The following is a 26,701-nucleotide window of genomic DNA, read 5'->3' as shown; positions in this document are numbered from 1 at the left end:
ACTTTGTTTATTTGTTGGTTTTAGCTGGTCTGATCTACAAAGAGTTTGGTTTGAAAAGACAGATTCACCATCCTAAATGGCAAATAACCACACCAATGTGGACAAGACTTTTTTTCCAACCTTTTATCATGTGCCTATGCTTGGTCTGTGCTAACATTGAGGCAAGCAATATTTAACATAGCATTTGTTAGGAAACCCATTGTTTCAACTGACAAAATTTAAAATTCTCTTTTATGCACCTACATGAAGAACTTGGAGGTTTTGTTTTTCAGAGGATTTGGGGGATTTTTGGTGTGGTTTTGATTTTTGATTTTTTCTTTGTTGGGTGTCTTTGAAACAGTGCTACAACAACCAACTACACTATTCGGGAAAGCCAAATAACCAGGTAATACACAACAATGGTAACTGTACAGAGAAAGCTGTGATGTGCAGTACTCATGCTGCCTACTCCTTCCAGAAGGTCTTTTCTGCAAACAGACCTCTCTTTTTCAGGTATTCCTTAGTGTCTGCAAGCTCAGCTGCTCTAGATGAGAGACCATCCACCACCACAAAACTTTATTAGAGATGTTCTTTAACTACTTGAACAGTAATTTGTAAGGGGTTGAGGCAAGCTTGTCAGACATGTTGGAAGAGTTTGGCTTACCTGTTTAATTATGTTCTTTGCAGTAATAATCATTTCATCTCCATATATTTCATAAAAATTCAGCTTTCTTTGTTTTAGAAGTCCAAATACCAGTGATACAAGTCTCTCCTAGCAAGAAAGAAAAAAAATAATTAAAAAAACCAAAACAAACACACTAAAAAAATCAAGGTGAGGACAAAAAACAGTTTTAATAAATTGCACAGCAGTAAGTTCATCTATCAAACACTCCGTGAAGAGTATTTAGATCAGTCCAGGGCCTTGAGACTAATGCCATACTTCAACTGTACAAAGTCTCCTGTGGCAATGCCAGCTGAGTCCCTCACAACCCCTTTCATGCTTGTTCCTCAGTTGTGCTCATCCACTTGTGCTTAAGAACATGGGTATTTCTAGAGATTAGTGAGTTTCCTTACCCCGAGCAAGAATGGCACTAAATACAATTGCACAAGCACAAACAAGAGGTTATCATACTGCAGCACAAAGGTGGGGAGAAACTACAGGGCAGAAATGGGAATATTTAAGTGGTTTATGAAACCCATTGATGAAACAAGACCTAAGAGATAACAGGGTCTAGCAATCACTGAAGGCAAAATCCAGAAACATCTTTTCCTGGCTAGAAAGCAATCACAACAGCTTAATCTTCAGATGTTTATGATCTTCAGGAGAATGAGGAATATATATATATACTGCAAATGAAGCATGCATTCAGGGCACCCATATGCTTGATATAAGCACCCATAAATGCATAGGGAGACAGAATGAGAACAGCATGCAACTATGAGCTTTCATTGCAAAGCTAACATTTTACAGTCAAGTACATATGAGAGTCCATGTTCTTTTCCACTTACAGGCTGAGGTTCATGAAGAACTGAGTACATTTAATCAGAGAAAAGAGAACTGATTACTTTTAAAAAATAAAGTGGAACTGGATTGCAGCTCCATGAGGCTGGTTACAATTATTTACCAAGTACAAAAAAGGGGGCAGGGGGAGAAGCGGAATAGTATGAAATTATAATGTTGCTGCTAGGGAGCTGAGCACATTAGTTAGTGCTAATTAAGTGTGTTAAAGATGCAAACATATTCATCAGAGTTTATTTTGATAACAGACATACCTCTTCTAGAATTTGGCAATCATCTTCTAGGGGTCTATTTAAATCATTGCGCGCATACGTCGAAAACTCTGCAATCATCATTTTATCTATCAGCTTTTCCAGTTCACAAAGCTGTGAGCCAAGGTGCCTAAGAAAAACAGCCATGGAGATATGAGCTAAATAATCAACCTGCAAATGAATCATTAGCTCACAGTTGAAGAAAATAACCACCCAGCAGGTAATTTCCATGCAATCAATGCTGGCTTAATGGGGGGCTCAAATTTTCACTTCTTAGAGGAGTTGAAACCATGCATCTGTCAGAGGCACCACCATCTTGCAGTGAAACATATGGACTTGAATACTGATGGAGGATAAAAACTGGAATTAGGGCTTTATTTTTGGAAGGTGTTGCATACCTCTCTTCCCAGTGAAGCAAACCAGAACTGAGAATACTCAATGCTTGTCAGTATAGAGGTGTTAAAAAGAAGGAATACTTCTTTTGCTTGCCCATTTCCTCAGCTCATCAGTTCTTCCAGTTCAAACATTTGAGCTTTTAATGTGGTCACAGATTTAATCCACATGACTAAGATGCAGTAATAGCTTTAAATGATACAATGGCTCTCAGGGAACTCAGAACACTTTTCACATTTCCTATTTTTATGCTACTCTAAACTAAAAATACTATTCCCATGCATTGCAGATTTTAAAACATATTCTGCAGACTGTTGTCATACAGACCCACAAGGGAATTTCTCACATCAGAAATGTCGATCAGTCTTTAGAAGTTGTGCAGCTAGAGAAACTTTTAGCAGAGTAAAATTAAAAGTGAGAATTTCAGACATGCCAAACACTTTCAACCATGCTTTCCAACTTCTAGTGACAGTGCAAGCACCAAGGATCTGCAAAAATCAGACTGCTTCTTCTTTTAAGAAGGAAAAAAAAGAAATAGACACTTTTTCAATGAGTATTAACAAAAGCTGTGGTATTTTAGATTAACCTGAACACAAAATAGGGGTGATGAACACGCATGGCTCATTGGCTTTAATTTAGTGCTGATGTAAACTGGACCATTAGCTTGCACAGAGCAGCAAAAATGCCTTGGGACTCCCTGGTAGGAGCACTGCTGTACTAATGCAAAGCCCACATCACCCAGCTCTGCAGACCACCTAGGGCAAAGACAGCACTAGGGTGTGAGGAAGCATGATACCAGAGTTGCTCCTCCCTGCAGAAGCCCACATGGCCCAGCACTAATCTGAACTGAATGAATCTTGCTGGATCTGAGCAAAGCAGATTAATTTCTTTAATTTTAAGATGACCAGAGATGTGCCTGCTTTGGAAATCGTTGGTCTAGAACTGGCTGGGATAGACAAAATGAACACATATCAAATACCTAATTTAAGCAAAAACGCCCTCTAGGAAATCCAAGCCAGTTGCATCATGGATATGTCAAACCAAACAAAACAGAAACAAACCCTAAAGATTATTACTTGCAATGTAATGACTGGAGTTGCAAAACTTACTGCAAGATTAATATCTACAACACAAAGGCTTCTACTTAGGTAAGCACAAATTTCTCTTCAGTAAATTACTTCTGTAACTGTGCCTGCATACACTGAAGCACACCATAACCGACCCTCTCAAACCTCAGCTTATGGAAACATCCAGCAAGAGTCCCCAGCACTTTGCCCAAGATGTTCTACCTCCTAACAACAAAAAGAACTACTTCCACCCTCGAAGATGCAGGAACAAGTTAAACCCTAATTCATAGACCATCAAAACATTTTGGCCATTATCATCTAAGAGGTACCAACCACACATCGGGTCCTTTCAGTGACTGAATAACTACAATCCTCTGATGTCAAATTAGGAGTGCAGGGTAAAAGTTCTTTAAAAATACACAGATGAGAACTGTTTTTCCAAGTATCTGTGTTTTACTGTATTAAAAAAAGTGTAAACGTGTGGTTTGCCAGCATACCTGTGCGAAAAACTCACTGTAACTCCAACAACTCCACAAGGACTGAGAGAACAGTGTAAAAACTGGTAGTACACATTTGCAATTTAGTGAACATGGTAAGTTTTCTCAAATTGGCTTGTTTTTTTTTTGTAAAGATTGGTAAATTTAAAATTTGGTAAAACTAAAAAGATGAAACAGTTACAACTTTAATTCTATCTTATAGTAATAGCAAGCAAAAATCACAGTTCTGACTGATACATAAAATCACTGGGGATATTAACCTATATTAAAGACACCAATTTATAACCCCACAGCACCATTAAGGTGCTTTAACTTTCTGCTATAATTAGAAACAAATTACAGAAATAGAAAAGTTCTTGTATATGAATGAGAAGAGATATTAATTATTTAGAAAAATGAGTTAACCTCCTAAAACAAATCAGCCATTTAACTCACTTGACAACGGCAGCATTCTTGCCCAGAACAAAGCAAGAACGTCCATTTGGTGTTTCTTGGAAAAAGCTGAAGTATTTGTGTTTGCCATCAATTTAGATCTTTTTATAAATACTATTTATTTTTAGAAACACAGCATTCTACTGGGCAGTTTGATCAGGATCTCCGTCTCTCCACGGCACATTATCTCTCCAGACACTATACAGGCAGGCCACTGGGAGAACAGCTGTGCAGGGCTTCTCAACTGCACTTGCATCTCTTGTGGAGGTGAAGACTTAGGTTTTATGGGACTCACCTTCCTAAACCATTAATATCCAAAGAAGAAGGGACACTTCCCACTCACATCACTATTTTTAACTCTTCCAAAGTGCAGTTTTAAGATACTGGCACATTCTTGGGACATAATGCATACCAACCGCAGTAACAGCAGAATTGCACACTCTGCTGACACAGCACGTCGGTTACTTGATTGCAAAACACAACTAACTGATGTTGTCATGGGGTTTAGAAGTACATTCATTACCATCAAGGTAAATACAAATGTGACTCAGTTGAGAGATGTGCACCATAATCAAGTGGTTAAGAGTAGAAACAGTAAAGAGGAAAGAAACTGCACTGAGGTATCTGAAGACATCCCATCTAAGCTAAAAGAAAATGACTAACAGCTGCTAAGAACTTCCCTTCCAATAGTTTATAGTATATATATTTATAAAAATGTTTATATTTATATATTATATTCAGATATTTATAAAAATATTTTTATATATTTTATATATTCTATTTATATATTAGCTCTTCATAAATATATATAGGGAGTTTTTTATATTTTAAAATACTTTTTCTGAGATCTTTTCTACATAAAACTTGAGTCTTTTTCCCAACCAACTAGAAGGGATGTTAGAAAAGGAGCTCATGAAAACAGATGAAAAAGAGAAGTAACAGTATACAGTTTTGAACATTACTGAGCTACAACCATGTTTTTATTGTGCAAGCTTGGAACCACGGAGCTGTGGAACCACATAACCCCTGAACAAAACACAACCACCACCAGCATCAAGTTCTAAAACTAAGTATACAGCTTCTGAACAGGCTGATGCAAGCTTCAGAGCTGATTTAACATAGACTACTTCTGCTATCATCACACCATAGTGGCAGCTTTGTATACCCCACTTTTAAATTCTATATGATAGTTATGATAGCTTATTTTAAATCAGATAAAAGCATTCCACTGTATTAAAACTCTTGCCTATCACAGGGGGACCCTACCCAGTGCAGTGGCACCTCCCAGGTGGAGCTCTAAGCATCCACTGTTAACAGAAGCAGCCAGCACAGGACCTTGGACTCACTAACTCCCATCACGCTAGCAAACATGGGTAAAAAACAGTAGCAACAGCAGCTTAGGCAGCACCTTCCCACTGTTTCTCTCCTTCCCAACTTCAGCAGCTCACAGAACGGGATTCCTCAGCCAGATGAAGCAAAAGGAAGCTACCCCTGGCCATGGGGGTTGCTCTCTACAAGAGCAGACATGGCTGAAATCATCCCATCTGACCAGATGTCAATCTCAGGCCACACTTTGAGCCATGGTTTGATAGCTCAGCACTGGATTTTCCTGCCAAAGCTTCTTCCAGCACAAGCATAGGCTGGAGGCTGACCTATGTGACATATGCTCCATGCATGTTCCTGTAATATCACAAGCCTTGGTCAGTCACTAAAGACACCAGCCCATAGTATCTCTGGGGTGCTGCCTGCATGAGGACTGCAGATCTCTACCTGGAAGCCATGTCTCAGCTACAAGATTGTTCAGCCAGTGCCTGGCTCTACTCCTAAACCACCTGCAAACAAGAATGGAGTATAAAGAAAGCATTTAGATGTCAGAAGTTCACTCCACTCCTCAAAATGATTTCCAGCACATGCACGAGTCACAGTGCTTATGCCACACTTAGATTTTGTACCTTTTGTACTATGTTCTCCAAGAATGAACAAACGAAAGTAAAAGAAACCCTTCCAGCCAACATAATGTGCTCAACATATTACAGCTCTACTTGCATTTTAGTGATTTCCTAGATGATTACCTACCGGAAACTGTGAATGCCTTGAAGCTCCTGCTGTAACACCTCCTGTGTGGTTGCTATTAAGTCCAAAGCTCCAACAAACTCAGAAGTGGATAGCAGCAACTGTACCGTGGGCTGTGTTTGGTGTACAGTAGCCATTAACTTCAGTTTATTGTATACTTTTATACAGTTATTTCTGGTGAGTGACAGTCTTAAAACTCGAAGTGATCCTTCACACATTACTTTGTCAATCTGGGCGATTTTCTCTCTAAGTAATTTTACAGCCTGGGAGGTTTTCCTGAGGTAGTCCTGCAACTCATGCTGAGAGGTCATTGCATGAAAAAATGCTTCTGAGCGCAGAGAAATCTGATGTGCAATATTGACTTCCACAATGTCCAGATAATGGCTCAGCTAGAAAGAAGAGGGAGGAGGAAAAACAAACAGTGCTGTCATGACTTGGCAAGTTTATGACCATGCAAATACACTTCCAGGGTATTTGTCTTATTATATCATGAGAAAATTTTGCTAATAAGAATTAAAGCCGTTTGATAGATTAGCAAGCAAATAGCTACCTGCTGTGGTTTGATCCTTTGTTTCTAAATGAGTTCAAAATCACTTTGGGAATGCTGACTCGATGTCTCCTCTGCTTGAATATTATAAGGTAGAAGAGCAAATAATTTTAAAATACTCAAGCTTTTGTACCACATGGATGCACACTGACCCTGTTAGAATATGGCCATTGACCAGGAGACAACTCTGGATATTGGCTTGCAAGTAAGAACAGCATACACATGCAAATACACTATGTACTTCGGATCATTGAAGCTGCTAAAGATGCAGCCTGACTATACTCAATGGAATAGCTCTGTTCATTTATAAGGCTGTAGCATCTTCTTTGTAGAGAAATCCTCAGGATGTATCTGGCTGCAGGGGTTTTTTGCCAGCCAGCTGGAGTTCCTATTAAGCATATTTCATGTGCACTGGCACTGTGGGATTCCCAGACACAGAGTATGCCTACATGTTTAGAAGCTAAAATTCAAAATCTCTATGTCAAACAATTACCAGAATACTGGGTTGGCCCTGACTATTTGAGCTGTAAAATCTCTGTGTTCTGGCTTATGCTGAATATGCAAACTCAAAGGACTGAGGCATTAGGATGCTCATCTGAATGCTAATACTCAGATGACCTGGTTTCTAAGAGGTGCCAAGCACTCAAACCTCATGCTGAATTTCAAAAGGCCCATCCAGAGATGGAAAGAAAATCAGCTGGAGAATGTTTCCTTCTTACAATTAATTTCATCCTGCATGTATTTAACACCAGGGATTTATTCAATATGCAAACCCATCTCTTTTGTAGTAAGTTTAATCAAAAACATCCTAGACCAAGCAGCTGTGACACACCTAGCCCACAGGAAAAGCTGAGACAGACTGTGACACAGGGATCAGAGGAAAGGTTATGATGATTATTTATTTGATTATACCAACTAGATGCCCCAGGTCCCTCCACTATGCTAAGTGAGGTAGAACAAACAGAACAAAATTATAGTACCTGCCTCATAGAGCTTACAATCCCAATGTAGGGCAAGACATGGAAGGAGGTAAGGAAGAGAAGAATGTCAGGGAGAAATTGTTCAAGTAGATCAGCAGCAGTCAAAAAGCAGTCAAAAAGTCAAAATAGCTGAAGTATGTATGCTTATAGCAGGGTTTTCCAAACCCTGTTGAAAACCAGTGCCTGGAGCTAAGGCTAATTATGGCAGCAGGGTGCCTATTTATACATGGTTAAGTGGAAACCTCATGCAGTTCAGAGCCTTCAAAAAGTAAAACAAAAAATTTTGGCCCATTTCAGCAATATGAAGCAGTGCAATAATTTGTCTGTCAGGTATGTGGCTTTGGAGGCAACAGAACTGCTATTGATATATTTGTTATCACCTCTCCAAAGCAGCATGGCTCATGGCTATTCAAAGCCTTATTTTCACTCCACTACATCAGAGGCCTCTGGGTCTCCTCTGCTTTAAGTACATGTTGTGTGTCCATCCTTGCTGCTGCCAAGCACTTTTTGAGGTTAAACTATATGTCAGGCACTGTTTTTTCATCTTCAGACAGCAACTGCCCCAAGAAACCCCAAAGAAGTATTCCTCCAAATTTAGGTGTGGAGGACAACCCAACAAATGGTAAGTTAGCCTCCCGCAGAGCCTGCCTCTTCCTCCAGGCCTGGCAAGAGAGCAGGAAGGATAACTCCTGGAAATGTGGAAACACCTTCTGGAGGATCTCATGTTACTATTCCTTAAGACACTTCACTACTATTTCTTTTTCTTTCAGCCTCCTTGCTCCCAGAAGCTTTAGTAGGTAACACAGGAGGGAAAACTGAAGTTAGAAAACACTCCAAAACTGCATAGATTTTCTATAAGCATTTTATAGATATTTGTTTCATTAAAATGATTCATTGTGAGATTTTTCTATAGTGTGACTACTTAACAAAACATTAAAAAAAAAGATCAAGATTGCTGTTTCCAATATGAAACTCCTCTGCTTTCACACTCTCCAATGCACTCAAGTCCTTTGTGAAATACAAAAATGGATCAGTGCAAATAACATGACAAAAGTGACAGGAAGTGCCTGACATACAAAAACCTTAGGATTTAATATTTCTTTCAGCACAAAACCACAGTGCCTTGAATCTGGTTTTCCTGAGATGTGAGAAAGCAATGGTCTTAAACAGTGTACAACCTCTAGCTTTCCCTTCTCGGAGAATTGCTCTTCCTCCCTAACAAACAGCTCCATACCTCTGAAGTTTCTCAGTATATGCCTGCTTCACTAAGTTTCAGTAGCCACAAAAAGCTAGTTCTTGTGTTGTATACAGATTCTTTTTTATCAGATTTGATAGATTTATTCAGCAGGGGAAAACCAGTTCTCTTTCAGTAAGATGCTTCCTGCATTGTTTACTAACAATCTGCAGCCTGGTGTAAAATGAGCGATAACAAAGCCCACAACAGTGATACCTCAACAAACAGTACAGAACAGCAGCAACGTTTCTTTGTAGTAACTAACAGCTGCGATGGATAATGACATTTTGTTTGACAGTTGTACCTTTTCTTGAAGTAACTTGGAGGAAGCTGCATCACGATTTCCTTTCCCACCAGCAGTACTAAAATGAGACCATGGTAAAACGGCATTAAAGGTTAAGGAATCTTCCAATGCAAAATCTGGTTTCATAAAAATCTGAAACAGAAAAACAAAAGAAATAAATGCGCCTCCCTCACCCCTACAATTTCCTCCCCAGTTAAACATACCTCCCATCTCATGAAGCCAAAAGGGACCTCATTTGTTAACGTCAAAAAACAAGCTATCATTTATCCAGGCAAACAAACTCATTCCAGACCTTCCAACCAATTTTCTTCACACCTTAAAAACTTGTGTGATCTGACAAAGTCTTATCTTCCTAGAAGTGGTAGGCACAGCTCCAAAATTACACAGCCTATCAAGCATCCAAGATGATCTAAACATCCTGAGTGTGAAAGCGTAGGCAGCATTGAACTTCAGGTGCATCCTCTAAAGGATCAGAGCAAACAGAGGCATCCTACAGCTGATCTGCTCATTTCTGGGGCTATAGCTTCTACCAGGGTGAGGATCCAACCAGCTGTCAGGATGGACCAAGTGTTGCCTGAGAGGGAACAGCTGATCTCCTTTAGCACAATGCAGCAAACATGCTTGTCATGGAAAAAGAGTCAGTAACACGTAACATTAACTACACATCTTGGAGAACTATTAATCCAAATCTCTCCCTGATTATGTATGTTACTTTTACTTGACAAAACTGGTACAAATGTTAAGCTTCCAGGCAGACAGTAGCACCCTTTCCCCGTATTTATGAAGTGTAATTTTAAAAGGTTTAACATAGACTATAGCATCAAACGAAACTCAAAACATTCTTGTTTCAAGGACTCTAAACATTGCAGTGACAGCTATTCAAGTAACAGCCTACACGGCTGGCACAGACATGCTGACCCATACTAACACTGACTTCTTAATGTACATAGAAAAAATTATTCAGCCTGAAATGGAATCTGGAGTTGTGTCTTTTGTTAACCTGTCACAAAAAAAGCCCACATCATATACACAGCAAGCATATATACAAGAGGGCTTTGCTCAAGGATCCAAGGAGCTAAATCTAATGTTAAGCTGTACACTGCAATATTCAAGCTTCTATCAAGCTCTTCACTTCTCATTTCCTCCTAGGATACAGAGTGGCTAATTGTTCCCAGCTCTGATGTTTTAACTATTAAAGATGAAAAAAATAATGGCAGTTGCATTCTACTTAAAGAGAAAAGTCAAGACCACAGAAAACAGCAGCAACAAACAAAAAAGGGAAAGAAAAAGCAAATTGTTCTCAGTCTTTTAAATTCTGAGCACTGCAGATGCTCTTGAGAATCAGCTCAAGTAATCAGCTTGCACAAAATTTCTGCAAAGAAGAGAGTACATTCTTACATTCGTGACCACATGCAAGAAATCCTTATAAAAGCTTAGCGTGCACAGGGACCATACCTTAGGTACTTGTTCCAGATCTGTCCTGGATTTATCTAAAATTAAGCAAAATAGGAGTAGTCATTCATGAGCAAACAGTTACCATGAATACTGTTAAACCCTATGAAGAAGTTTTCAAGACAAGAATGCCAAGTTCCACACAGGGGACACACAGGGTGGGTGGACAAGGTTAAAACTGAAATGAAACGTTCTGACTGAACATGAGGAAAACCTTTGTCACCATGAGGACAATCAAGCACTGGAGCAGGCTGCCCAGAGGGGTTGGGTATGCTCCAACCTTGGGGGTTTTCAAGGCCCAACTAGATAAAGTCCTGAGCAGCTTGGCTTGACCTCCCAGCCAAACAGGCTTTGAGACGGCACCTGCAGTAAAGACCTTCTGAATTCCCTTCCAAACTGAAATACTCAGATTCTTCAAAACACTCTTTGGTTCTTATTTGGTTTGTTCCTTACTTTATTTGGTTTGAAATACATAAGACAACCTAGGAATCATTTTGCTGTCCTCAGTCTCTGGACAGACCAACTGCAATGGAAGTGAAAGGCCAAGTCTTGTGGGCTAGAGTCAGAGAAAAACAGGTAATTCCAACAACAGAAATTAGAGAAAATAAAGAGTTTCAGTTTACCAAACGATGCTTCTACCAGGAACTGCCCATCTACCCTAGAAGCTCCCTGCTACTTTTGTGACACAGTAATTTTCTCTTGTGTAAAAACAAAGGACTCTTTCAAAATGGATTAAGCTAAGCCTGAAGAAGGAACTCTTATTTTTGCAGTATGCACCACAGACAGACTCATTCAGGAATAGCTATTCCAAAGTAACAGCAATCACAGAGCAACCCTACAGAAGGACTTCCTTTTGCATGGAAACAGAGGAAGAAAGCCGACAGAAAAAACTTGATCAAAAGGAGTACACTACTGAATGCTTCTTGCTGTGTTACCTGTAGACATGGATATAGACAAGCCTGATCAAACACTGACTGGCAAATGAACCCTTTTATGGTAATATTTTTGAGAAAATAAAATAAACATTAAAAGCTTGCTCCAGGATGTGATTGTTTATTTTCCTTTTTCTTGTCATTTCTTTTTCATTTTGCCTCTCAACTTCCTTTGTCCAGTTTCACATTAGCTGAGCTATGTCTCTAAAATCTTGTAATTCAGCCTTGCTACAGCTGCAGACACCAAAAGAAGTTTGTCAGGTAATCTTGGCTAACACTAAACAGAGGAATACTAAGCAGAAAACTGGCCATAAGCAGAAAACTGTCCAGAGTGGAACTGCATGAAACACAGGAAAAGGCAAAATCCTGCACCTGGACAGAAATAACTCCAGGCACCATTAGAGGCAAGTGGTCTAGTAGCCAGAAAGCACCACTGCAGAGGGACCTGGGATTCTCAACTGACCATGATGCAGCAGTGCACTCCTGCCTATGGCAAAGCATCCTGAGTCGCATTAGACAGAGCACTGTCAGCAGGTTGAGGGAAGGTAATCCCCCCTCTCTCCACTCAGCACTGGTGAGACATCTGTGCCCAATTCTGAGCTCCGCAGTACAAGACAGACCTACACATATTGGAGTGAGTCCAGTGAAGGGTCACAAAGATGATTAAGAGACCAGGAGTGGTTGAGAGAGCTGAGACTGCTTAGCCTCAAAAAGATCGGGGTATCTTAATGTTTTCAATTACCTAATGGGAATGTGTAAGGAAGACAGAGCAGGCTCTTCTCAGTGGTGCCCAGTGACAGGACAAGAGGCAATGGGCAGAAACTGATAAATTAAAAAAGCCATCTGAACATAAGGAAAATACTTTTACAGTGAGGGTGGTCAAACATTGAAAGAGTGTTTACACAGCTAGAGAGCGTGTGTAAACTTATCCGTCCACGGATAAACTCAAAACGCAGCTGGATGCTGTCCTCCTGTGGGTCACCCTGTTTGAGCATGGTTTGGAGGAGACCATTTTGAGATGTCACCTCCCACCTCTGCCATTCTGTGATCCTCAGGGCAGAGAGACAGGAATGGCCCAGCACCATTCATCACTGCAAAGTCAACAGCTGCTGACACAACAGTTTCCACAGATCTTAAATAAAAGGAAGTTAAAGAAAACACTGGCAGGCACATAATGACTTGCCATGAATGCAAACATGACAAGGAAAAGTTTAAGAGCACGTATAATAAGCATTCTGACCTATAAAATATCAGCAGTGGTCATGAATACATCTAAGTCACCCATATTTGGGTTTTCAATTATTGTTACAAAGAAATCATCATCAGTGTTATCGCACATGAAGCCTTCAAGCAAGTAAAAGAGATTATCAGTATGCTATAGTATTCGGTTTTGAACGCTGTAACATACTGATAATAAAAAGAAATTACTTTTTAAAGACTAGGGAAAAACTCTGACTGTACCGTGGGTGTGTAATAGAGTCCCGTCGAAGGTATCTTGAGGAGTAGAAATGTTTTTGCATCTTTCATGAACTTTCTCTCTCTGTAGAAGAGAAAATACAGAAAAGAATTATTCTGAAGCTTAAACAACAGATTTTTTTTCCTTTGAAACAGAATATTATGCATATTTTCAGTGAAATCAAATAATTCTGACAAGTTCTTAACACAACAGTATTTTTGCCTCTTAAAAGCTCAGATGATGTTTGTCCAGGTGACATGTACCAAAAATTGCAGCCTGTAGTTGATATGCTGTTTTCCTCTGTATCTTTACATCTCAAGAGAGAAGGGACACAGAAGTTCTTCAAGAGGTATAACTTCTCTACATGATGAGACAGACCCGTAACTCAATTGTGTTACATATCCAAACATTTGATTTCTAATCCAGAAAGCACACTAACACACAGTGAACGATTTTTCATCATTAAACTAAACTGGATCAAAGTAGAAATTGGCTCCACATCTAACGAGTGCCTTGCTGAAACCACACATCTTGTTTTGTCATGCTGAGTTTCAAATTATATCTACAGGTGTAAAAACCACCAGAGACCACAGCGGTGAGAAACTGCATTTCTAAAGAACACTGATGCTAGCTAGATCTCTGCTAGAAGCTACATCACAGGCCAGCTCCCTCTTCCCAAAATCTTCTTTCATTTAGCAGGCGCTCCATTACATGCTCATTTCAATGGATTAGCTCTTAGACGTTTTAAATGTTGAATGTGTGAACTAATGGCAATAGTTCAGTTACAGACAATTCACTTTGACATTCTTTAACTATGATGTATACAAGTAACACTTCCTGCAGCCAATTCTGTACCAGCAAGTAAAAAAAAAAGGCAAAACAAAGTTACAAACCAAGGAAGCAGAAAACAGTGGGAGACTTCTACATATTCTTTCAGTCAGAAAATAAGAAAAAAGAATACTACATACTTACTGACACCTCTATTTTAAGAGTTTGTAGAAGTCTCCTACTGGTCCTGGTGTCCTTAGATGTAGCTTAAACTTCCCTGTTACAAAAGAAATCATTGAGATAATAGGCCTATTTATAGTTTAAGAACTCCAGGTATAAATGTTTAAATTAGAGACTTAAAAAAACCAAACCTCCAATCCTTGCAGTACATAGTTATGTTTTATATTTGATCCAAAGGTCTGAAAATGCTATGTTGCACTGTAAAGCCCAATCATTAAACAATCTTTAAAGAAAAAGGATTAATAATCAGAAAGAATAAATATGAACTGTAAGCACTGCTGCAGAGCTCAGTATTCAGAAATACAAATGAAAAAACCCCATGAAATTGCCTGGAGAGAGCTTAGACTTCATTTTCCACACTACTAATAGTGAGATTACAAAACAAGAAATGCCTAATGAAGACTCAACAAGCACTGAAGAGCAAATTAATTATCAGCTAACTGTGTAAGGGACCACTAACAGGAACAATCTCCAATTAAAAGCAGGATCTCAAATCTCTCCTAGTACTGTGTGTATCAAAGTTTGGTTCTTACCAGAGCGATTTCCTGTTGGTATAATGCAAAATGTTCCTTGGTGATCTGTGGGAGGTAGAATGAAGGCGTGACTTCAGTGTCCACAAAGTCCACTCCCCATGTTTTTGTAAAGAAATCAGATTCCCTTTTTGCTAACCTAGGATCATTTAGTGCTGCTGGGAGATTGACTTTGGAATGATAAATAGTCCATCTATGCTGATCCGCAACTAGAGATGGGCTGTCACATAAATTATGGGGATCGCCTGCAGGACAGAAGACAAGACAGTTTGTTAAGGTAAGAAACTGAAAATTGTATTTCTGCTAAAGTCTGCCTCTTAAGCAAACCATGTTTTCACAATTACACAGTGGATTGCAATTAGCTATGCAAAAGTCTCCTTCTGCAACACTAACTTGCATTTCTTCTATCAGATTAACCAACACAAGTTTTGAACAGTGGTGTATTCATACTCATTAAATATATTTAGCTCAACAACATCAGCTTTTGCTGAAGAGAAAGAAATTCCAAACACATTTTGAAAAATTGGAGCTCAATCCGAACAGTTGAAATTCATTCGCATTACATAATTCTTAAGACCCCACCTACTCCATTTTATAAACGAAGATTTAGCATAGCACTGCAGCTGAAACTGTGACCAAAACCTGGTTTTTCAATAGTACTAAAGACTTACGATAGTGCTAGAGATAGATCTTGGTCTCTTGCTTCCTACTGCAAGAGGACTGGGCTGTTTCACAGAAGTAATGCAGCTAGATTCCAAGCACACTGGACAGGTCTGCTACAGGCTCTGACAGAATATACCCTCTTCCTGCATGTAGTATGGATCATAGTTATAATGTGAAATCACGTAAGCAAGATCCCATCTATAATGTGAACATCTAAAAGCAAGCTGCAACGAGGAAGGCTCTCCCATTGCTACAAAAGGACATTGGGTGGTACAAAGCAGAATTACAGTATACTTTTAAATGAGACTGGTTTAATACACTATACCCTGTACAAAGGAACTGAACAGTTGTCAATGGATTAGCAAGTTTAACTCCATTTTCACTCTCCTTGCACACCAACATTACCTGTAGGTTCCTTGGGACACACATCAGGCAGTGACTGCACAGGTCGAAAGCGTTTCGTGGCATCCGTTTCCTTTTTAAAGAAAGCATCACTGCTGTTTGACTGAGGCACTGGTGAAGAACTGTGGCTTGATGCCATTGCATAAAATCACCACTTGATAAAAGCTAAATAGGAAACAATAAATATCAAGGCTTTAATATAAAGATGGAGTTACAGACTGTATCAAAACAATGACTGCACAGTAATTTTTTAACTGCAACACTAACTGACATTTCAACAGCAACGGGGGAAATATTATTTTAAAGGTGAAAATTAAAAGCAGAATATAACTTCACAGCCTGTTGTCCCCCACATTTTAAGGTTTGGACAGTAGCTTGTTATTGCATGCAGGACCAACAGAATTGTGCATTTAAAAAGTAGACTTTCAGGCAATTCTTCCTTTCTGTTGCTGTAACTACTGCAGCCATACTGCATACATTCACAGTAGTACTGCCTCACTGGTAGCAGAAAGCTTGGGTAGACAAATGTAGAGCCCTCCGCATCACACAGCCCTCCTATCTACTATGCTCAGTGACTGCAGGGAGCACATCACCTTTTGCATCTGGTTGCCATCATGCTTTTGATATTTTCGGGGCTGCGCTCCGCAACAACCACAACAGCCCAGGCAGGGCAAGGGGAAAGACACAAATGATGTCAGTCTTCAGAAAACTGCTTTGCACACCAGCAACTACTGGCAGTTAAGACAAACCTCAGAAAAACTAACCCATCTGCAGTACGGGCTTAGGCCAGGACTAAAAGCCCACATAACCACAGCTGAGGGAGCTCACAAGCCCATGCCCACCTCAAAGAGGCTTCCTGCAACTGCTCTACTCAAGAGATGGGCAGAGCATCCTGTGAGAGGTCTCACATGCCACTCTCAGTGAGATTTAACCACAGCGAGATACATGCTTCAGTGAGAAAGGCAACAGATGAAGGTGTGGTATTGTGTCCTCACTGTTGCACTGCCTTAACACTAGGACCCCAGCCAAAGGAGGTTCGCTCTTTTTTCCCAAAGGAGGAGGGGCTGCAACCTATATTCCTGGTTCTGACAAGCAACAGCTACCCACAGATACCATATATTATTCATGATTTCTAGTAATTGAAATAATTGGGTTTCAGACAAATCAGAATCTGAAGAATACAAGCACAGCAGAAAAGCATGAGCAGATACTACCCATACAAAACATACATATTTCATAACCTGCATCAGGAAAATTGACAATTCAACTTTTCATGGCTTCCTAGTAAAACAAACTATAGTTTATTTCAGCATAAAAAAGTATTTGCAGAGAGTAGACAATTAAAAAATAATTCAAAAAGCTCTGGAGTAAGGAACATCCCACTAATTTTCAGCTTTCAGGATTTTAAGCTCCCAGTTTGAAAATAAGCAGCCTTACAAATTTCACAACAGGGCTGAACAATGTAATGAGTTCTTTCCATCTGTAAACAAAGCTGAATTTCCATCAAAGTATGGGTTGAGTCAGTAGTAAACTGCAGAACTATTAGAGGTTTGAGAGTTTATTAAAACACCCCCCAATGAACAGCTCAAAGAGTGCCCATTCAAAGGGACTGATATGATTCCTCATCTTCAAAGAGAAATAAACACAGCTAGCAACATCTTAGCGTTGAACTATCAATCCTTAATGGACACCTAAATTACTCACTACCCTGTGAAGGAGCACAAAAAGATAAAAGGGCTATTTTATCTTCAGTCGCTGAAGTGGGCACCAAAGGATGAGCGTACGTCACCGTGTCAGCTTCTAACAGCACCACAAATCTCATTTGGAACAGAAAACATAAAAGTTCTGCTTTCTAAATGAGATTGCAAGTGTCCTACAGAACAACTAGAGAAGAGTTGACACGTACAGATGTAAAAGAGCATCCTAATGAATGGGCCCATAATGACTAACAAACATGTATTCTGGTCAAAATGCTGTCCACAGGGTACCATTCCTGATGTTCACTTTCTTCTCTCCCCTTCCCCGTGACAACACAGCAAGACAAGGAGGATAATGTGCTTCTACTGTTACTGTTAAAGGTGACTTTTCGAAAGTCAACTAAAGTTGAAAACAGAGCAGCAGAACCCTTTCTAAAAATGCTGCACAAGGACTGAAAATCCATCTCCCAGGTTCTCTTGGAAAGGGATTCCCTTCTTCCTTATACCACAGAAAAACTTACTAGTTGAGATAAAGAATGGCAGCACTAATGGAAATCTGGAAGTAGTCAGAAAGGGGAAAATCCTTTCCAGACATCTGACAGACCTTCCTTAAATATCATAAAGCATCAGTTCCTCTCCCCAAAAAGTTCCAAAGAAACATTTTGCTCTCCTACTGCTGTTGCATGTTCATGTTCTTAGGTTCTTCCCTCAACATTTCCAAAACAACTTCTTTCTTCATGAAGCTTTTCTCTAATGTTTTTGGGTGCTTTTGTGAAAAAAATCTAGTATAAGTTAATGACAAAACACCATCATTATCACATTCTTAAAAAAACACAGCCAGTGCCGAGTTACAATGATCAAGTCTCCTAAAGGCATACAGTAAATTTATCTGCACTTGGAACTGCTTCAAAGTTCTGCATCTGCAGCTTTTCTCCTGAAAAAGCCTCTGTAATATGAGACACAGCCTGCTCTAGCCAGATGTATGAGCAACTAAGGCAATTTGTAGAAAGCACTGAAATCTCGTACTCTTGCTAGCAAGTCTTTCATTAAGCCTCACTTTTTTCCCCATAATGAAGCATATTCTAAGACATGAATTGTCTCAACTACATAAATCTCAGTGGAGAAAACCAACTGCATTATGCCAGTCCAAGATTTAAAATAAAGACAACACTGAAGACTAGCTCAGTACCTCAGCTTTTCAAAAACAATCTGTGCCTACTCTTGCACAGATTACTTATTGCCATAAATTATTCACATGGCCATTGTACAGACAAAACTTAAAATAGAATGAAAAGAGTACAATAAAATATCAAGCAGTAACCTTCATACCGTTGAGTGAATTTCAACGAGATATAAGGATTCACAGGCAGAGGCCTTCTTAAGTGGCAAGCAATATGATGCTGTACTAAATTATTCATAGTTAGCAGCTATTCTAGTAGCCTCATAAGTCAGAACCTTATGGATAATTAACCTCAATGAACAGCCACATTTGCACAGGAATAAACCCATCTGTACTGCCCCAAACCAGGCATTCCTCAACCTGCAGTCCTTAAATTAGCCTAATAAATAACACTGCAGAGAAAGAAAACTGAACAATATTATCTGAATTAAAATTAAATTACAAAGGAATCTGTGACAAGCCTATATGAAGACAAAAATCCTGCCCGACACCTGAGCCCTTCTGTGTACACTAACCTTGCACACAACTGAAGAAGTTTAATTTGTTCACCAAGAGAACAGCTATTCTTTGTGCTACACTACTAAACATTTTATAGACAAACAAATCCATAACCAACCTTCTGAATCAGCATTTTAAAATATGCAACTATATATGAATCTGCTGATTTGAACATAAAAACCCTATCAAACAACTCAGCATTAACACAGAACAAAACTGCTGCAGAATATTTTCACTCACTCAAGTTTCAATGCAAGTGCAATGCAGGTAAATGTAGTTAACTGCACAAGCTGTGCAGAATGAATTATGAAATGGTGAGTCCCCTGAGCCTCCTACAGAAGAGCATATGTGCAGCAATAAGAATATGCAACTGTGTAACTTAATGACATCAATATTTAAACTATATATGGATAAAATTGGGTTAGATTAGCTCTGTTGTCTCCAGTAATCACCATAATTTACTGACATTTTATCTAGCAATGTGTATTACTAACACAATAAAAAAAACCTTTAGGGGTTAGATACAAGAGTAATGATGAAAGCTGGAACATGATAATGGCTGTATCTGCAACATGCCTTCAATATATTATTTTGCACACCGTATTACTTTTCTTAGTTTAAAAAATGACATTAACTGAAATGTTAAAACACATTTTTACAAAAAATAAAAAAAAAATAAAAAAATCAACCACTGCAACAACAAACACAGTTTTGATTATCTGTATTTATGGTATTTTTACAGCCCCAACACATGAAGATTAACATTTCATCCTCAAAAATCTTACAGCTTTCTCTTAAAAAAAACAACCTTGCTCAATAACTTAATGAACTTAATAACTCAATAACCCTTGCTCAATGCTTAGCAACTGTGATATGACATAGCTGTACAATGTACAGCATGGAATAAAATGACTGTGAAGACAAATATAATAACCACATGCTTGGATACTGTATAGTCAGCAAAGTAGAAAATCTGTGCAGTCAGTAAAGTATTAACCACATGAATTTTAAGAAGCTAGTTCTGTGATGACTACACTATGACTCTTGAGTTTCACACCTGAGGTTTCAGCAGTTAGAAGAAAAACACAACAACAAAGTGTATTACTCAGAATTAATTACACAGGATGGTTATAACTCTTGAGCATGTGCTTGTTTCTGTAACTATTAAGATTTTCAGGAAGTTCTTGAGAAACTGCCTTTCCACATTGTGCCATCTGCACACTTTGTTTTTCAGATGGTCTTTGCTACCCAAATGTCCAGTGTTTGCTCTACATAAACACAGTATTAGAGAAGGTGCAAACCAAACCTCAACTATTCATGGACATTAACTTCGTACTTCTTCATTTCTGGGTAGTTTCCCATTAGCACTGTCAAACAATTTTCTATTTCTTAAGGTTACAGCTTTCCATGAGCTAGTAATTTTTACTGGGAATTTTCATATGCACACCCTTAGGTTTGTAAAGCTGTAATTTGCATTAATAACACAAATTAGAACTTACGATCCAGCACAACCCCTGCAAAGTGCCTGAAGTAAGTCTCAATTTATGCACAGAAGAAACCTGTATTTCTCCCTTCTCTGTGCTCTCCCTCCCAAATGAAAATAAATCTACAACCTAGTAATAATACCTTCAACTTAAATTGGTAGTTTTGATAAGTTAACTGTTATTACAAGGGACAACCAAGAACATGCTGCTTATTAGCTCCAGCCCTTTATACAATTCATAGAATGCGCTCTCCGAACTCGATTCTGGCTTCAAAAATAGCAACATCTGAGAAGAGAAGCTAAGTATCCAGGGGAGACAGCCCAGAGCCTCCACAGACCACACAACACTAGGCAAGTTCTTCTCCTTTGAGTAATCCATATTGTTCACAATAAGCCGCACTTGGACACTACTAGGTACTTTCCAAGAGGTACCCTCTGCATTTCAAATGTAAAGCAAGGAGAAGTTTCTCTATGAATATGAACGGCATCCTAAAATCCCTGCTGCTTTTCATGGCTTTGGCAACAAGAGTGAAATCAAAACATTTTGAAGTACTGCTCTGATTACCCAACACCATTTGGAATACAAAACCATCAGAAGCCACCCACAAGTCACCCTAAAGCAAAATACTTTACCATTTCTAGAAATGATAAATATCAAGGATACTTAAAAGGAAAAGGATACCTGAAATCTAACTACAAGAGAAAAATGCACATGGGATTCCTTCCAGGACCTCGACAACTTACAACATGCCTGTTATTGGTCTAATATATTTACTCTGTCCTCAAAGGTTAGCTTTCCCACGCTGTTATTATACAGCTCATTCTGCTAAATCAGCAGGATTTAACTCTGTAACAAGGAAACCATGATATGAGCAAAGTATGCACCACCTTTGGAAGACTGTGAACCAGCCTGGACTAACACAAGCTTTCCATTTCTTTCAACCAGCTGAAATTCCTCAGGCTGAAATTTCCACACTTGTCCTTGTGCCCCAAGACAGACATCTCTCTTTCAGTGGAAGAGCCAAAAAGGTTAGCTTTCAGCAGAAATGTTTAAGCAGTTTCAGAGAATAAGGTTAAGGCTGCGGAAGCTGTTCTGCTAACGCAAGCTCTTTCTGAACACCTATTTCCATCCTGGGGCTTTACAGTAAGAAGCAGATGATTGTCAGGTAGGACAAGGCTAGAGACAGAGTGACTGTGACTTGTTCCCATGACAAGCCATCTGCATTTGGTGCATGCTTCACCATCAAACCTCCTTACACAACTTGGAGAGAAGCCTGTGTCAGTCCAACCTTTCTGAAAGCCTAATAAATATATATATATTTATATTAATGTATTTTAGTGCATTCCACACATCTTTTAAGAAAATCCCAGACTACATGTTCCCACACTGTATGCCTTCTCTGCAGAGTTGGCATGAGTGATGACCCTCTACATTAGCCTTTATGGTACGAAAGCAGACTGACAATGAAGCTATCTATGAGTTATGTGCATTTCTCATCGGGCCTGCTCAGCCACATGTGCTGTTACGATCCTGCTCATTCTGCAGTTCCTTGGACAGTGCCGAGCTGAGCCAGACTGTGCAACTTTCTCAGCAAACTGCATAATAGGAACTGTGGAAAAGCAAAAGCACTTGAATAGCTTAAAGAGTAATGGCACCACCACCATCCCCTTAATCATCTCTTTCATAATGCCATCTCAAAATGCTCCCCTCAAACAGGGAAACAGGCAAGAAAAAAAGTGATCTGAATACAAAGAAAGAACAGGACAGCTGCATCTCCCCTGCAAAGCACTGTGCATAGCCTGCAAGGCCAGGGTCAAACAGCATCTCACTTTCATGGTTTTATATTTTGTATCAGTTTCTTTTGCCCTCTCCAGCTGAAGCCACTTCAGTTGAGCTTCACTTCTTTAAATCCAACAAGATCCTTTGAAAAAAAATCATCTCAAAAAGCCCCACCACTGAATAACATAGTTATTTGAATGCATGTCTGCACAGGTTATTTAGAATAATACACAAGTGTAAATATTCTGTCAAAAATTGGAAAGCAATTCATCTCCCTATAGACAAACTATCTTAAAAGCAGTATTTCACTTTTATTCAGGTACTAAATAAAACAACTAAATGAAACATCTGTGATATACCCAATGTACTACTACTCATCCGGAAACCTAACTTGAAATTGGAAGGCAATTTCTATGCTGAAGAAACAGACCTCTCTACAGCTATTTAGGTCATTATGTGTCAGGCTCTTCCATGCCAGGGGTGCTAGAATCACTCAGTGACAATTAACAAAGCAGTAGAAATATGCGGGTAAAGTAAAAGCCCTGTGGTTAGTTGCCCACACTATCACACAAGATGAGAGTGAAATCCCTTTGTACTCCTTTTTTTGCAGGCATCTCATCATTACAGTGTGCATTATCTTCTCAGAAAAGGGTGAAATATGAGCAGCTCATATAGCTCCTCAGAGGTACATGCAGCTTGAAGAAAGATCAAGGAGCCCCGGCAGGCATTCCAACCTAGAAGTCTGTCAAAGGCAGGGACCACAGAGCAGTGACATTTTGAGGAAAGGCAGAAGAACTGCACAAGCCCAAGAAAAAATCCGAACACTAATGTCCTGACTTCACACAAGGAGTCTGACAGAAGCTGATGCAATCTGCACCAACATTAAGTTTCCCTGTGCAGGCTCTCCACTTGCTACTTTAAGCAGGATTAGGATCGGTTTGTTAATCTGAAACCAATTTTCTAAAAATGCGACTTCTTATGAGAATCACATCTTTCCAAAGCCTTACCAAAGCCCTGAACAAGTGCAAGTAGCTATGAAAGAGCCAAATGAAAATATGTAATAGTTTTGACATTATGCAAAAAGCCAAGAGTAGGAATTATCCAAAAGCAGGCACAGCAGAGCTCATAGCAAATCTTATTGAGTGGTCTTGACACAGATGCCAGTCAACTTGCAGGGAGAAGAAAGTCACTCTGTAGGGCAAGTACTCGGCAAACAACATCATCCAAATTTTACCTTGCGTGAGCAACAGAAAGTGCAGCCAATGTCTGTTGATAGTTCCTGTGGTGTTCATACCAACCCAACAGCAGATCAAATTAAACAGACCACTTGTACTCACACCACTTCCTTTTCATCCCTCAAATAGCTTCTATTCACAATAAGAATATTTCTATAAATGTGAAAACCAGTACAGTTATGCTACATTTAGTTTTATACAATAGTAAGGGTTGGAAAGAACCTTAAAATCATCTAGTTCCAACCCCCCTGCCATGAATGCCAACAAATAAAAGGAAGATCTTCCACCACTGCTTACTGTAACTGTGTAAAACTGATGAGAACTCACTGCCATATTGCAAAGCACCAGACATGCTACTCCAACTGCAATACTCTGTCTTAAACACACATGCCTCCAAAGTGGCTCCCTTTTTTTGTTTTAAGAACCAGATTAATAGTTTAAATATCCTAGCTTTTTCTCTATCCAAATATGAGCACTTTGGAACATCTGATCAGTAAATGAATCTACCATTTCTGACCACGAGGGAAATACATTAAGGATTCCTTACCTTTTGAAAGAATACTCAGATCTTTTTATAAAACCCAGTTCCTAGGTGAAGTGGGTGCAAAAAGTTAAAAACACGGGGAAGACAATTATCAGATGTGCTCGTAAAGACTTCTTTCTACTTCTTCATACAAGACCACAGAAATATATATGTAGAACAGTCATCCAGGCTCACCCTTTCTTTTTTCACACTACATTCATAAAATGAGGAATAAGAAAATAAAGTGTAATAAAAAAATAAACCAAAAGGAAACTGAGCCTCCCAACTGGAATGAGGGTTAGATGTTTGTGACCCTTCACTCCTCTTCTTAAGACACTTTCAGCTCCTTATTTCCCCAGATGTCTGAAGAAGAAAAGCAGAAGTGGCTTTTACATGGAGTTGCTGCCCCAAAAGGAGAAACAATACCTACATGATTCAATTTCCCAACTTCTTCCTGCTCAAACTGCCAAGGAGTAAGTCTGTGGTCTGCTTTCTCCACTCTCTCTAATGGCTCCTGACACTCCTCAGGCAAACAATATTCCCATTCAACCTTTGAAATGCACATCCCCTACTCCTCCTGTGAAGCTTATGCTGTCAACACAGAGGCAAAATTCCTCCACACCTGCACCAGACTCCTACTACAGAGAAGACAGTGCTGAAGGCACAGGGACGTCAAATGGTATGGAAGAGTTAGAGCCACTTCCTAGAGTGCAGCCTTCAGACCTCACTGGCGAGGCTGCCCACATGATGTACAGCAGCTTTGGCTTAGACAACTGTAGATCTCCTGTCAATTAATGCATTTTAGGCATTGTTTTCCTACCCAACAGAAGCACCATCCTTTGCCCAGAGGATTTCAAGGGAACTATAGCTTTTGTCTATGCAGTTTGGCAAAGAGTCACGCTGGCTCTCATGCTAAAGTAGTAATTACTGCAGCCTCTACAACAATTAATGCACTGCAGTCAGGTTTTTTTTAGTAAGAGCATTTGTTTACAGGCCTGCAAAGCAGCTGTGGCTACAGAGGGCCACAGCTGTGCAGAAGTCTGTAGGCCTTTCTCTCACTCAGGACTCCATCAGATAGGGTACAGCAAGACAGTAAGGTCAATATAACACCTGCACTTGAAAACTCTCAAAACCAACACACATGCAAATATGCTGTCAAATAATATTTTTATGTACTATAAATAGGTACTTTACACTTTTGGGATCGCTTCACATGCTTGGGATCACAAGGAAAGGCTGGACAAAGCTTTGAGCAACCTGGTATAGTGGGAAGTACACCTGCCCATGGGAGGGGAGTTGAAACTAGATGATTTAAGGACTTTTCCAACCCAAACCATTCTATGATTCTATGAAGTTCTGTAACAGAAACACTAAGTATTTAGAGAATATAAGAAAAAGAGAGAAAGAAAAGAGAATCAATACAATACTAAGGCCAAAACTGGTCAGTCAAAGAGAAAGTTAATTTTTTGTTGAGAGTGCAGGAAGTTGGTATTTTACCAACACGTAGGGGTATTTCTGTCAATAGTACCTACTGTGTTTGAAAATTACAGTAAGGAAAGCCAAGAAATGATGTTTGTCTATCAACTCAGGAACCACTGTGAGCCTAAATGGCTTTTGGAACCAACAAATCCTTTAGCGCTCCACCTCCCAGTCCATCCCGGTTGCCATTAACACGGGTGCCAGCATTACAGATTAAAACCCCCAGCACTTGCTCCGAACACCACTTCCCCGCACCAACCGCTTACAACAGCCGTGCCTGACGAGGAGCCGGCCGCACCTTAGCGAGAACACGCCGGCAGGATCTCGGGGAGGCCGTCGTCATATCTCTCCCCGTCGCATCCTATGGAAAACTGCCCGGTGGTCCCAGAGCTTGGGGGTGGCGTGAGGGAGACCTGCGGGGAGAGAACCCACATGAGGGAGGCCCGCGATGGCCGCGCTCGGGGCGGCCCAGCTCTGACACCGCCACACACGCTCCGTGCCCCCCTGCCAGGCACGGGCACCGCTTCCAGACACCGCCCGCTCCCCACCGGGGGGTTACCATGGAAATACACAACCCCAATTCGCAGAGAAACGGCCCCCCCCGCGCCTCGAAGCTGGCGCCGCTCCCCTCACGCCCTCCTCCCCTCCACACGGCCCAGGCCGCCCCCGGCCCGCAAAGACAAAGGGCACCCGGGGAAACTCAACTTTCCCGGCCGCTCCCCGGGAGAGCCCCGCGGCCGCAGGCAGGGGCACCTGCACCGCGGCCTAGCGCCGGCAGCTCCCCGCTGCCTACCTGCGGCCCCGGGCCTAGCGCGGCGCTCCAAGGCGACACGTCGCTCCCCGCCGCGCAGGGCAGGGCGGCGCAGGAAGGGCCCGGCCGGCGGCGGCGGCAACAGCGGCGACGGCGGCTGCGGGAGGGGCCGAGGCACCGCCTCTCCCCGCCGGCCGGGGGAGGAGCCGCCCGGCGGAAGGGGCTGCGGCTGCCCGGGTGAGCTGAGCTGGAGGCTGTGGCTGTGCGGAATCGGGTCTGGGTCTTGGTGCTGGGCCCGCTGCAGAGTTGAGGGGGCGAGAGGCTCCGCAGTGCCCCACGGCTGGGGCGCCGCCATT

The 26,701-nt window shown here is 40.5% G+C and overlaps 1 protein-coding gene across 5 annotated transcripts in view; it reads right to left on the bottom strand.

The window, feature by feature from the left end:
* VPS54 (VPS54 subunit of GARP complex) overlaps window positions 1-26,501 on the bottom strand; it is a 51,906-nt gene extending 25,405 nt beyond the window's left edge. Inside the window, exons 1-10 of one of the 5 annotated variants that reach the window (XM_034061025.1) lie at window positions 26,388-26,501; window positions 25,854-26,007; window positions 15,723-15,884; window positions 14,658-14,899; window positions 13,122-13,200; window positions 10,732-10,766; window positions 9,277-9,408; window positions 6,215-6,600; window positions 1,753-1,879; window positions 644-751 (exon numbers count right to left, since the gene is read on the bottom strand). In XM_034061025.1, the coding sequence (XP_033916916.1) occupies window positions 644-751; window positions 1,753-1,879; window positions 6,215-6,600; window positions 9,277-9,408; window positions 10,732-10,766; window positions 13,122-13,200; window positions 14,658-14,899; window positions 15,723-15,858 (1,245 nt within the window). In that variant the 5' untranslated portion in view covers window positions 15,859-15,884; window positions 25,854-26,007; window positions 26,388-26,501. Of the gene's footprint in view, window positions 1-643; window positions 752-1,752; window positions 1,880-6,214; window positions 6,601-9,276; window positions 9,409-10,731; window positions 10,767-13,121; window positions 13,201-14,088; window positions 14,162-14,657; window positions 14,900-15,722; window positions 15,885-25,853; window positions 26,008-26,387 lie in introns of those variants that run through there. The other 4 variants (XM_034061026.1, XM_034061024.1, XM_034061027.1 and 1 more) reach the window with 4 other exon arrangements.
* Window positions 26,502-26,701: the final 200 nt, after the last annotated feature.

This window comes from Melopsittacus undulatus, chromosome 3 (assembly GCF_012275295.1).
Source record: "Melopsittacus undulatus isolate bMelUnd1 chromosome 3, bMelUnd1.mat.Z, whole genome shotgun sequence".
Lineage (NCBI taxonomy): Eukaryota > Metazoa > Chordata > Aves > Psittaciformes > Psittaculidae > Melopsittacus > Melopsittacus undulatus.
The sequence above is the reverse complement of the archived record's forward strand: the minus strand, read 5'-3'. Positions and strand labels throughout refer to the sequence as shown.